General features: G+C 43.2%; 1 protein-coding gene across 4 annotated transcripts in view; it reads right to left on the bottom strand.

Moving 5' to 3' along the window:
* The window catches only part of LOC139244536 (coiled-coil domain-containing protein 158-like), a 319,231-nt gene that overhangs the window by 250,565 nt on the left and 54,225 nt on the right, over positions 1–14,441 (bottom strand). For all 4 annotated transcript variants that reach the window (XM_070871035.1, XM_070871037.1, XM_070871039.1 and 1 more), the window contains 2 exons: positions 7,529–7,725; positions 5,924–6,033 (listed from right to left, as the gene is read on the bottom strand). In XM_070871035.1, the coding sequence (XP_070727136.1) occupies positions 5,924–6,033; positions 7,529–7,725 (307 nt within the window). The remainder of the gene's footprint in view (positions 1–5,923; positions 6,034–7,528; positions 7,726–14,441) is intronic.

The raw sequence follows: 14,441 nt of genomic DNA, 5'->3' as shown, positions 1-14,441 counted from the left end.
AGTATACAGGTGTGAACTTCAGAGGCAGACTAAATATGCTTTTCTGTGTTGTCCCTCACAGTCAAATAGCCTGCCATAAAGAATGGCTGCTTGGACAATATACCAGAGAGCTGAGGCAGGTGAAGGTGGACACTGACAAGTGGTCACTTCCTTCAAGAGAAATGGGGAGAAAATGGGAGAGAGTTCTTCTACAAAATAAAGTTTACTTAATCTAGAGGTTGCTTTGTGTTACCTCTAATTCAGCTGGTCCAGTCTCCCTCCAGATCAGAGTGCCAGACATGATATAGAGCCTTTTGATTCCATCACCACAGATGCCTACAAAAAACAAGGCCAGGCTGCAGAAGGTTGGGAATGTGAAGTTGACAGTCTGTTCAGATTGTTCACACTTAAGACCTTGATTATTGTAATTATATGGAAAATACTGGATTTCTGAAAGCAACAATCTCGAAGTTCAGATGATGTCAAAAATTGCAACAAAGTCTTCAAGGCTGTAGTTATCTGAACACCAAAATAGATTTTCAAATTATTTGTTTAATTACTGGACTGTACAAGTATACACCTGTTTTCAGGTTATGAATAGAATACAGATTAGATCATTTACAGTTCTATCGAGCCATACAATTGCTAATTGACAGGGTCAGGTTCCTTCCAGACCAGGGGTGCTCAAGTTACATAGGTAACTGTCACATTGGGTGGCATCTCTGGGAGGAAAGGGGCATGAGTGGAGTGGGGTTCTGACCATTCAAAAAGCAGTTTACAGGTCCCTTCAGCTGTAGATGTTTAGGTGCAGTGGGGCCTATACTTCTTGGTATATTCCTAGCTCCGGCTTTAAGCAGTGTATCACTTGCACTTTTTGATGGCTCGCAGGTTCTTTCTCCACAAGTTTGCGGTGGGTGGTGTCAGATTGCACAACTGGTGGATGCATTTTCTTGCCACCTAAAGCAAAATCTGGGCAAATTTATGAACAACAGGGTTCCTTACCCTGCTGACAATTGGCCAGCTATGAATATAGCGAGACCAGTTCTGATGGCCTTCAGGAACTGCACCCAGAAAGGCTGGAGGCTCAGTCAGGACCAGTACCAGTGCTTAAATTGTATAATACTTTAGTTAGGCCACAGCTGGAGTATTGCGTGCAGTTCTGGTCGCTGTATTATAGGAAGGACATGATTGCATTAGAGAGGGTGCAGAGGAGATTTACTAGGATGCTGCCTGGAATGGAGAATCTTAGTTATGAGGGCAGATTGGATAGGCTGGGTTTGTTCTCATTGGAACAGAGGAGGTTGAGAGGAGATCTCATTGAGGTGTACAAAATATTGAGGGGCCTGGACATAGTGGATAGCAGTGAAGTACATATGGTAGAAAATGTTGAGCTGGGCCTTCCTCAGTCTGCTGTAGATTGAGGTTGAGATAGTCAGTTTCAGTGCTTCTCTCCATTCCTCTGGGAATGCAAAAGCAAACCATATTCAGAGGAGTGATACAAACCTACAAAAAGGCGAGAAAAGCCCAATGCTCAACCCTATCTGCCAAACGGTGTGACCTTGCGCTCCACCCAACCCAATTGCTAGTAATGGCCAATGAGGACAAAAGGCGGCCTTGAGTCTAATTTCAGGAAACATCTCTCCTTGACTTCACAAGCATGTTTTAGGAGATGATGGTTAACCAGGGCACATCACCAGAGGTACTTAATTAATCTCCCACCCTTACAACTGATATATCCCAAGGTAATTAGGAAGATACAACTGTCCGGACCTGGAAAAGTCCATTTTCATTGGGCCAGTCCCAAAGATCACTTATTCTAAACTTCATACCCCATTTATTTTCGAACTTGTGTGTTGAAATCCTGCTTTGAAAAAGAACTGAAGAGATGGTGTGTGTGGGTTTTCCCTGTATCTCCAGTTCCCCGTTTGCCTACCTGTATCAATGATATGGCAGGGGAGAAGCTCCTTGGACTCAACTGCCAAAGTTAACTTCATCTGGGCACAAATTTGGGCCCAGAGTTGCTGTGTTTTTTTTGGGGCAACTTGATTTTTCTGGAGTATCTTAAAAATCCCCATTCTACACATTTAATTTGCGCCAGTGTAAGTGAGTTAGTTAGGATTTTTTTTAGTTTAATTTTTGGTGGCGTTATCAGCCACCTACTCCCGTTTTGGCCATTTAAGCCAATTTAGACAGCTAATAGTTGCTCCAAACTAACTTAGGCCAGCGTATGTGGCCACTTGTGGCCGCACAGAAAACCCTTGTGGAGAGTTAAGAAATCGGCGCAGGTAAGGACTTAATGACTTGACTAAAGAATGTGAATAGGATCAAACAGCTATACAGGACTGACAAACTTTGCAAAGTTAACTTACTATACAACAGAAGCATTCATGGAAGCTTAAACTACAAAAACAAAAGTAAAGAGACAAAACATATTTGCATAATTTTTTCAAATATCCAAATATAAAATAGAAATACCTCCTGCTCGTAGGAAAGTATTTTCATCAACAGGGTTAAGGAAAGTCTTGAGTAAGCTCATTAAAATTACTGGCTACACAGTTATCACACCATCCCTGCACCCCCACCCCCCGCCCCTATCAAAACTCTCCCCCTCCTCCCCCCTCCCCGTCCGCCCCATCAAAACTCTCCTCTCTCCTCCCCCCCAGATCAAAAGTCTCCTCCTTCCCCTAATCAAAACTCTTTCCCCCCCTCCGCCCCACAACCCCCCCGATCAAAAGTCTCCCCGCACCAACCTGTTTCTTCTAGCCCTCAGCGCGGGAAGGCAGCAGCCAGCCTGTGCGGCAGACCACTGGGCCCGGGATAGGGGCGGGATGCGTTGGGTCCCACGCTGTAGGCACACATCATCACAATCATGGGTGGAGCTACTGCACATGCGGACAGCTGCCGGCACTCTTTTAGGCACAGGGCCTTAGCTCCATCCCCCCAATGGACTCGCCACGCTGTGCCAAGCCCCGGAAGAGCTGGCAGAGGGACCAGAATCCCGGGATATCTTTTTGGCGCCATTTGGATCGTAGGAAGCCGGCGCATCTCATGTGAGTGCCAAATTTAGAAACATAGAAAATAGATGCAGGATTAGGCCATTCGGCCCGAAGAGTCTGCACCACCATTCAATAAGATCCTGGCTGATCCTTCACTTCAGTATCCCTTCCCTGCTTTCTCTCCATACCCCTTGATCCCTTTAGCTGTAAGGGCCATATCTAACTCCCTCTTGAATATATCCAATGAACTGACATCAACAACTCTCTGCGGCAGGGGATTCCACAGGTTAACAACTCTCTGAGTGAAGAAGTTTCTCCTTATCGCAGTCCTAAATGGCCTACCCCTTATCCTTCAACTGTGTCCCCTGGTTCTGGACTTCCCCAACATCGGAAACATTCTTTCTGCATCTAACCTGTCCAGTCCCGTCAGAATTTTATATGTTTCTATGAGATCCCCTCTCATCCTTCTAAACTCCAGTCGATCCAGTCTCTCCTCATATGTCAGTCCTGCCATCCCGGGAATCAGTCTGGTGAACGTTCGCTGTACTCCTTCAATAGCAAGAACGTCCTTCCTCAGATTAGGAGACCAAAACTGAACACAATATTCCAGGTGAGGCCTCACTAAGGCCCTATACAACTGCAGTAAGGCCTCACTGCTCCTCTCCTCAAATCCTCTAGCTATGAAGGCCAACATACCATTTGCCTTCTTCACTGCCTGCTGTACCTGCATGCCAACTTTCAATGACTGATGTACCATGACACCCAGGTCTCGTTGCACCTCCCCTTTTCCTAATCTTCCGCCATTCAGATAATATTTTGCCTTTGTGTTTTTGCCCCCAAAGTGGATAACCTCACATTTATCCACATTATATTTCATCTGCCATGCATTTGCCCACTCACCTAACCTGTCCAGGTCACCCTGCAGCCTCTTAGCGTCCTCCTCAGAGCTCACACCGCCACCCAGTTTAGTGTCATGTGCAAACTTGGAGATATTACTCAATTCCTTCATCTAAATCATTAATGTATATTGTAAATAGCTGGGGACCCAGCACTGATCCCTGAGGCATCCCACTAGTCACTGCCTGCCATTCTGAAAAGGACCTGTTTATCACGACTCTCTGCTTCCTGTCTGCCAACCAGTTCGCTATCCACATCAGTACATTACCCCCAATACCACGTGCTTTAATTTTGCACACCAATCTCTTGTGTGGGACCTTGTCAAAAGCCTTTTGAAAGTCCAAATACATCACATCCACTGGTTCTCCCTTGCCACTCTACTAGCTACATCCTCAAAGATTTGTCGAGCATGATTTCCCTTTCATAAATCCATGCCGACTTGGACCGATCCTGTCACTGATTTCCAAATGCGCTGCTATTTCATCTTGGGGCCCAGTCAGAGCAGTTAAAATATTGTGTAAGTCAAATATTGTAATGTTGGCCTGGATACTTGCTGCAAGAAGAAACAATGAACTTACATTCATCATGTTTTGATGAAATGTATTTACAAACAATTTTTTACTTTAAAAAAAACTTGTCGCTTATTCTGTAGGATGGCATGGCAACCAATTTATAGACATCAAGGGCCCAAGTTTCCACATGATTTGCGCCTGATTTTTAGGAGCAACTGGTGGAGGACGGACTATCTTAGAAATCGCAATTCTCCACATTTTTTTTTCTGCAGTTCTAGTCAGTTAGAACAGTTTCACTTTGGAACAGAATTTTTGAATCAAAAGGGGGCGTGTCCGGCCACTGATGCCTGATTTCAAAGTTTCCACAGTGAAAACGTACTCCAAACTAACTTAGAATGGAGCAAGTGAAGATTTCTGTAGAACTGAAAAAACCTTGTCTACACATTAAAAAATCAGGCGCAGGTTACAAATTAGGAGTCCAGAACGAGGTGGGGGGGGGCGGGGGGAAGGGAAGTCATTAAATTCTATAATAAATCCTTATTTATACTTATACAAATGAATCCAACCTGAATAAAAATTTATAAGCAAAGAAAAGATTAAATAAACCATCTTCCTACCTGTGTGAAAGTGCTTCAGCCAGGGAGAATGCTGCAGGAAGCCTCACAAGTTAAGGCAGCCGTTTGTTCCGGGGGGGGGGAAGGAGGCAGCCATTCGTTCCCGCGGGGGGCGGAGGAGGAAGCCGTTCGTTCCGCAGGGGGGGTGGGGGGGGGGGAAGAGACAGTGAGAAGGCTGCAGAAAGCCTCAAGTTCAGCAGCCATTTCCCAACGGCAGGGGGGGGGGGGGGGGGGAGGCCTTCGGGAAACGACTGCCTCAACTTTGAGGCTCCCTGCAGCCTTCTCACTGCTGCAAGAAGCCTCAGTGCTGATGGCAATGTACTTTTATTAAAAAATGTTCAAAAATTAAACAGCTACAAAGAACTACAAAAATGGCCGAGTGCCAATGTTTCCTTCACACTGCGCGTGCACGAACGCTCCAACGCGCAGGGTTGCCGGCAGGAAAAAAAACTAATTTAAATAGTACCCGCCCCCTCCCACTTACAAAATCGGTGCGAGTGGTAGGCTCCGCCCCCCTGGGCGCCGCACCAAGCAGACATGGAGCTGCAGGGCGCTCCAGAATCGCGCGTTTATTTTCCGGCGCCGTTTTCGGCGCGAAAAACGGGCGCCCAGCTCGGAGGGGCGCCCGTTTTTTATCGTGTGGAAACTTGGGGCCCCAAGTCCCCACAACTGTTGGTTGTTGACACCAGGAGAACTTCTGCTCTTCTTTGAAAAATGTTATGCCATTTTGTGTTAATTTTGCTTTGCTGATAACAACAACAATAGTCAAAGCACTCCACATAGTTGATGTACATTGACTTCCACACTGAAATAGTAATGATTATGATTGGGGGAGGTTTTAGAGCAAGTGAGGGATAAAAGGAGAGAGAATTTAAATAAGCTCAAAAGTTTTATTCACTGGATAGTAATTCAGGCGAGTACTTACCGGAGATCCATCAGGCTATCTCTTTCTTTCTGCAATTCCTGTAATTTAGACTGCAATTCTATCACAGACCGTCGAATATTAAACTTCGGCTGTTCGTGGCATTGATCACTCTGAAAAAGAGAGGAAAGAAAATGCATATCAAGTTGCCTTGCAAAATTTTTTCACATTTCTCGTAGTTTGGTATAATTAAACAATATTACTCTCATTAATATTGTATGAAAAAAATCTGTGAAGGAATGTAAACATATTTTGAGCTAGCAAAATGCAGTGATCAGAACTTCTTTAAATTCTATCCCTGGATCTACCCATTGTAGAAATCTTGTTGATTAGTAGTGCATAATACGCACTAAATTTTAAATTAGAGCATGTTTGATGAAAATTAAATTTACAAAAATATGAGAATGATGTTCGTAGCACAAGATAGTGTTTCAAGCATTCTTGATATGTAGCCAGATAAGACCCATCAATGACCAAAGAATCATGGTTCTTTTTAATATTCACCAATATTAAAAATACATGTGTCTATGTTGTATGTGTCATCTTGTACTATTTGTGATTTCTGTAATAAATATAAATATATGTGCCAATACAAAGTGTTATTTTTATACTTGCAATCTCAATACATTTTCAATGTGATTGCTCAAATATTTGCATATAAAGGCCACAGAAACCAATTGAATCAAAGTAATATCTTAATATGTAGCAACTATCAAAGAAAGTTATTAAGTTCAACAAGTTCTAGTATTTTCCCCTCTGTGGTGCATTAATTTCCTCCTCCACTTCCTTAAAGGCATAGACAGTTCTACAGGTCAATGCAGACCTCTGGTACCTCAGCCAAGCAGTTGTTCTTCACGTACAAACCCAGCAAGTGGTAGAAGGCCATTCAATCATGGGACTGGTGGGTAACACAGCCAAACTCAATCCTATCCTCATCCCACATGCATATGTACAGAATATAAGCCAATAAATTGACCCCAATGCCATTCTAGATGAAATGTAATAACGTCACTTTGCAGGAATCAAATCTTTTATAACACATGTTTTCTGGGTATGGGTGATGCTGGCAAGGCCACAGTTTATTGCCCATTCCTAGTTGGTGGTTCCTGAGGTTGCGACATTAGGCATTCTCCTTGACCCACTACTGTCCTTGTGGTGATGTTGCTCTTACAATGGCGTTAGATAGATAATTCCAGGATACAAACCCATAATAATGAAGGTTAACATGCCGCAGTACTGAACTACGCAATGCACTTACCCACTCAGTTCGATTGGTGCAGCCAATGACTCAGCAAGTAAATCCAAATAAACAAAGAATGCAAAAAATATCTGAATGTTACAGAGGGAGAAGATCCTGGTTTCATATCCAAAAGGCGAGTTCACAATCTTAACCAGAAAAGGGGAAATAAAATGTTTTAAAAAAATCTCTGGGTACTATTATACAAGATGCCAGCTCAAGAGCAAGACTGGCTTTGGAGCATTGCCTATCCATACTTTCAACCATGAAGTGGAGAGGTTCACTGGGGGTAGGGGATGAAAGATATGTTTTCAATAATTTTCTTTTGTAAGTAATTTTATTTCACTTGATCCCTTATGCAAATGGTTTACCTGATTTGCACAGTCCTCCAGTGACTTTTCCACACGTGGTGTTCCAAGGGATGGGATGCTCTTTCTGGATACAACAAAATCCAAGTCATATTTAGTAGTCTGTGGAGATTTGTTACGAGGGGCTTTTGAGATAAAAGCCTGAAGTGATGAGCTACGAAAAGGAGATCTCACATTTGGGAAGGTTGCAGTAAAAGAACCTGAAACAACAATTTAAAAATGTTTTCACAAAAATAGTTAAAAAAAAACATACTGCTTCTTATGAAAGCATGGAATTCTTTAAAATTGATCACAACAGCAAAGCACAATCTTATGCTTAGTTTATGTGAAGAATCATTCACAGTAAAGTGGTGTCAGCAAAGTGTCAACTCCACATTCATGATGTCTCTGTCCGTATTATTGAAATATTTGTGCCTGTGAGAAGGTTTAGATGTAGAAATGAGGTATGCAGTAAACCAAAAATATTGCTCATTACTCCATGCGAACAACGTGGCCCAGAAATTCTGACATCCCGGGCCCGTACGAAGTTTCTATGGACCCGAAAAGGCATCGGAAAAGCCGTTTTTCAGTACGCTGAAAACCAGCTTTTCCGATCTGTCAAGCTGGATCTTGACAGATCATCTGCAGATCGGGAGCGAGGTATTTACACATATCTTGCCCAGCAAATGTCCTCAAAAATCTTGCGCCTGATAAAAGCAGGCGCATAGCCTACTTTTACAGGCACAAGCGTTTTAAAAAACACTAAAATATGTTCAAATAAAATTATAAAAACATACTTTATTGTTAAAAACCCTCCCCACTACAGTAAGTTTATTTTTAACCGTAATTTTAAAAACTTTTTTTTTTTTAAATTGGAAATATTTTATTTTTATAAGACATTAATAAATTTAATTTCAATTAATTTTAAACATGAATGGTGTTTTTTATTTTTTATTATTGTGTTTGTTTTTTTCCTCATTAATAGCAATGAGAACTCGTAGATATGGAGTTCTCAGTGCTATTTATGGGAACCTGTGAGATACGTACCTGATTGGCTGATCAGTCACATGTGACTGCATCTTCTGCATGGGAACCCTCCGGACAGGAGCGGCTTTGCAGCGCCGGAAGAGAAGACCTCTCCACCGCAAACCTTGTCGTCACCTTCCACCCCACCAGCCACCACATTGAACGGATCACCCACTGCCATTTCCGCCATCTCCAGCGTGATCCCACCATAAGAACATAAGAAATAGGAACAGGAGTAGGCCATACGGCCCCTCAAGCCTGCTCCGCCATTTAATATCATGGCTGATCCGATTATGGACTCAGGTCCACTTCCCTGCCCGCTCTCCATAACCCCTTATCAGTTAAGAAACTGTCTATCTCCGTCTTAAATTTATTCAATGACCCTGCTTCCATAGCTGTCTGAGGCAGCGAATTCCACAGATTTACAACCCTCAGAAGAAATTCCTTCTCATCTCAGTTTTAAATGGGCGACCCCTTATTCTAAGATCCCCTAGTTCTAGTGTCCCCTATCAGAGGAAACATCCTCTCTGCAATCACCTTGCCAAGCCCCCTCATAATCTTATACGTTTCAATAGAGATCACCTCTCATTCTTCTGAATTCCAATGAGTAGAGGCCCAACCTACTCAATCTCTCCTCAACCCCCTCATCTCCAGAATCAACCTAGTGAACAGTCTCTGAATTGCCTCCAAAGCAAGTATATCCTTTCTTAAATATGGAAACCAAAACTGTACACAGTATTCCAGTTGTGGCCTCATCAATACCCTGTATAACTGTAACAAGACTTCCCTGCTTTTATACTTCATCCCCTTTGCAATAAAGGCCAAGATTCCATTGGCTTTCCTGATCACTTGCTGTACCTGCATACTATCCTTTTGTGTTTCATGCACAAGTACCCCCAGGTCCCGCTGTACTGCAGCACTTAATAATTTTTTTCCATTTAAATAATAATTTGCTCTTCGATTTTTTCTGCCAAAGTGCATAACCACCAACACATCTTCCACTCCCCTTTCAGCATTCCGAAGGGACCGTTCCTTCTGCGATACCCTGGTCCACTCCTCAATTACCCCCCCCCCCCCCCCACCCCCAACATCTTCTCCCCTTCCCACGGCATCTTCCCGTGCAAGCGCAGGAGATGAAATACCTGCCTTGTACCTCCTCCTTTCCCACCGTCCAGGGCACCAAACACAAGGTGAAGCACAGATTTACTTGTACTTCTTGCAATTTCATATCATCATCGAAATGAGGATGACTTGCTTCCATGCCAAAAAAAGGACGAGTTCACAGGTGTTTCAATGAAGGACCCGAACTACATCCTGAAGGGTGGAAGATGCCTGTGCGTGCATTTTTTTAACATGGGGTGGCCGTTGCACACCAGCCACCACACAGGCTTGACAGTGGCAAGGATTACCCAAGACAACTGGAGACCAGCTCTGCTGCACGGATCTAGTGCGCACACGTATTGCAGTGTGGACTGTACCGTGCTGTCCCTAGGCCCCTCCCTGGACCCAAACTCGCGCCTACCCTGGGCTCCGATCACATCCCTCCACAGTCTCTCACAGCTCCTTCGCCCCGACCTCGCTGCTCCTGCTGTATCTAGCCACGCTCCAATCACCGACCTGGATCTCCTGCACCAGCTTGCGCTGTACCTTGCAGTGGCATGCCTCCACGCTGTATTCGCTGCTCACAATGTGATCTCCTCCACATTGGGGAGACCAAACACAGATTGGGTGACCGCTTTGCGGAACCCCTCTGAGCAGTCCGCAAGCGTGACCCTGAGCTTCTGGTCGCCTGTCATTTTAATTCTCTGTTCCACTCCCACTTGGATCTCAGTCTTCGGCCTCCTACACTGTTCCAATGAAGCTCAACATAAGCTCGAGGAGCAACACCTCATCTTTCGATTCGACACTTTACAGCCTTCCGGACTCAACTCTGAATTCAATCATTTCAGATCATAAACTGTGCCCCCATTTTCTCAGACAGCAGCTATTGCTGATGATTCGAATATTGCTATTTACACCTCTTCTTTACTTGTCCCATTACCATCTCCTTTTGTCTTGTATAATCATACCTTTTGTCTTTTAATCACTCCTGCCTTCCCCCCATCATAGACCTTCCCTTTGGCTCTTTCCTCTCCTCCCCTCCCCTCTTTCCTTGCCTCTACACTTGCTTAAATCCTATTGGGTCTAAAATTCCAGCCTCGCAAAAGCCGGTTTTCGGGGCGCGATACGCATGCGCCGAAAACTGGCTTTTCCGATCTGTCAAGATTTCGCTTGACAGATCCTCCACATCCCCGGGAGAACGATATTTGCACGGCCAAGATTGGTCTATTTCCCAGCGAATGTACTTCAAACTCTTACGCCTGGTGAAAGCAGGCGCATAGCCTACTTTTACCAGCATAAGATTTTTAAAACATATAAAAATTAAATTTAAATACACATTTGTATAGTAAAAACCCTGTCCATTAAGGCAAGTTTATTTTAAACCCTATTAAAAAAATTCCAAAAAATATTTTATTTTTCTAAAACATTTAATTAACTTTAATTTCAATTAATTTTAAATGTGAGGTTTTTTTTTAATTTATTATGTTGTGTTTCTTGTTTTAGGGGTTTATTCTAATTGATAATAATGGGAACTAGTAAAAATTATCAATGAGAATATTGCAGAGTGATTGATGGTCCAGGCCCATGTGACTCCAGCTTTTTCGTACATACAGGAAAGTCCTCCCCCCTTACGCTGCGCATCAAATGAAGGCCTACAATCGGAATCGAAGGTGCCTCTGGGACCACCAGGTATTTTCGTTAAAACATTTTGGGTTAGAGGCGTTCGTCCGAAGCCTCCAATCGGAATTTTACCCCCAACAGATCTCTAATTTTTTGCAGTTTAGACGCAAGGCCATCAACCTGAAACATTAACTCGGTTTCTCTCTTCTCAGATGCTGCCTGACCTGTTGTGTATTTCCAGCATTTTCTGTTTTTATTTCAGATTTCCAGCATTGGCAGTATTTTGCTTTTGTCTTCTCAGAACTTCCAACTTCCAGAACCCTGCCCCACCCTATGGCCCAGGACTGTAGTCCCCAGTCACACTTAAATAATTTTTTTCACCTCGGACTCCAATTCCACTATTTTTTTTTAAACATTTACAACTACATCCTGCTCCACCTCACCATTTTTTTCTTGCCACCAGTTCTCTCTTCTCCTCCCAATATGAGCCAAAGCAAAAATAGTATCGAGAAAAACAGTCCATGAAAAAAACTTTAAGAAGCTCCCCACCTATAATATCAAGACAGTTAACAGAAACAAAACAAAATGAAGCAACAGTGCAGAAATAAAACAGCATCATGTTCTGAAATGGGACTGAAGAATGTGAAATAACTCATTATGTAACAATGTGTATAGGAGACATACAAGAAAAAAGACACAAAAAAAAAATGTGAGGAGAGGTATATAGAGTGTGGAAGACATACAGAAGGCAAAGAAAGATAGAACATGAGAAAAAGGTTGCAGACACCTACAGAAAGAACCAGCTTACATCAATTTTGAAACAAATATAGTCTTATGAAATATTTTTAGATTAGTTCTGAACTGATATGTGTGACCATACTTTTTTCCTGCAGCCCAAAGAATAGTTAGTCTAGTTTACTATCATCCTAAATTGGCAGGGTGGTACCAACAGGAAGATATATGTTTCAGCACAGCCCTTGCGAGGCCTCCTTCTGCATTCTTTACTTTACCCAACAGTTCATGTGGCAAGTTGCTCAAAGCCATGATCAGGTTGCCATCAATGGTTTCAAGGGAAGAGGAACTGCAAATATAAGTCTTCTGGGGAAGAGAGGGAGAAATAGAGCAACACTGCTTGAATCTGTGCCTCTCATTCCAAACGTGAATATAATGCTCCCAAAAGCTCACTCCACTTAAGTCATTGGCAACATAGCCAAAACAGTAGAATATAAGTCAAAAGAAGATGATGACTATTAAAAGCTCCGAGTACGGTGTCCAATTCTGGTTGCCAAGAAACAAGGGAAACATTTAAGGGAGGAAGCACAGAGAAGGCTGATCCCTAATGTAAGAAAGGAAATATTGGGGACAACTTGAACTCTTCAACCTGGGAAGGAGACTGAGAGGTGGACATATAGATTTACAAAATTGTTAAGGGAGTGGAAAAGGCAAATCTCAAACATTACTTTAAGTTAAATTAGCCCCACTATCTTCTCTAGCTACTATCCATAGTTAAGGTCTATGCCCTTGATTGGTTCTGCTCCTACTCGTTCCAAAGCAACTAACATATCTCCAGCAATGGAGTCTCCTTTTGTCCCTTTACAGTCACTTGTGTCCACCAAGAATCCATTCTTAACCCATTTCCCTCAACCACCTCTATGTCATCAGACTGCCTGTCTGACGTGAAGTCATGATTGAGTAAATAGATCCTCCAATTGAGCAACAGGAAGATGGAGGCCATCATTTTAATTTCCTGATTTCATCCTCTCCCTTAGCTAATTGTGCAATATGAACTGGGCTGTACACAATATTGACATCCTGATTGCCCCAGAACTCGGCTTGAAATGCCATATCCTATTCATCGTCAACGTCACTTACATCCATATTTGCAACATTTCCCGTATCAACCCATACTTCATCTCAACCTTCACCAAAACTCGTATTCATGCATTCATCACTAATACGCTTAACTTCTCTAATGCCTGACTGAACCCACCCTTCAAAATCTCCAATTTGTCCAAAACTCTCCTGCCCACACTTGGTGAGGCATCAAATCCTGTTCACTTTCACTCACTTACCTTGGCTCCACTGTCTTTGTTCTTATTTTTTTATATTTGTTCACAGGATGTGGGTGATACTCGTAAGGCAAAATTTATTGCCCATCTCTAGTTTCCCCTAACAAAAGCGAGTGGGGAGATTTCTTCTGGAACCACTGCAGTCTTTGTGGTGATGGCACTCCCACAATGACATTAGGTAAGGAATTCCAGGATTTTAACCCAGCGCAATGAAAGAATGGTGACGCATGTTCAAGACCGTACTATGTCTGACTGGAAGGTGAACTTTGGTAGGTAATGGTGCTCCCAAGATGCTACTGCCTTTGTCCTTCCCAGTAGTAGAGACACAGGGCTGACAGATGCTGTCAAAGTAACCTTGGTGAGTTGCTGCAGTGTATCCTGTAGATTGTGTGTACTGAAGCCACAGTGAGCCAGTGATGGGGTGGGTGGATACCGAGCCCAGTGGTAAGGCACTGATCAAGCATATTACTCTGTCCTGGATGGTGTTGTGTGCTGTTGCAGCTGCACTCATCCAAACAAGTAATGAGTATTCAATTATATCTTGTAGATGTTGGCAAAGCTTTGAGGGGTCAAGAGGTAATTCACCTGTCAGGGTATATAACCTCTGCTCTTATTATGATGTTAATATGACTGATCCAGTTAAGTTACTGTTCAATATGACACCAAAGATTTTGAGGGACTCGGTGATGCCTTTGAAGGTCAGGAGGTGGTGGTTGCATTTTCTCTTGCTGGAGATGGTCATTAACTAGCACTTATGTGATACAAATGTTCCATCAGCCCAAATTTGGATACTGTCCATGTCTTTCGGTAGTTCTGGCATGGGCTGCTTCATTATCAGAGGAGTGGTGAATTGAGATGAGCACCTTGTAATTATCTCCAAACAACCCCACTCCTGACACCGTAATGAAGAGAGGAAGCAGCTTAAGCTGGCTAGGCTGAAAATGGTGACCAAGGAACTCCTAAAGCAATGACTCTACTCCGACAACCATGACCATCTTCTCATGTCAGTTATAGCTTCAGCCATTAGGGGATTTCTTCCTTTGTCCCATTTTCAGTTGAATGCTGTTGTTGAGGACAGCTGCTCTTCCTCTCATCTGTCATTCAGCTCTTGCATCTATGCC

This window comes from Pristiophorus japonicus, chromosome 2, assembly GCF_044704955.1.
Source record: "Pristiophorus japonicus isolate sPriJap1 chromosome 2, sPriJap1.hap1, whole genome shotgun sequence".
In the NCBI taxonomy this organism is placed as follows: Eukaryota; Metazoa; Chordata; class Chondrichthyes; family Pristiophoridae; genus Pristiophorus; species Pristiophorus japonicus.
The sequence above is the reverse complement of the archived record's forward strand: the minus strand, read 5'-3'. Positions and strand labels throughout refer to the sequence as shown.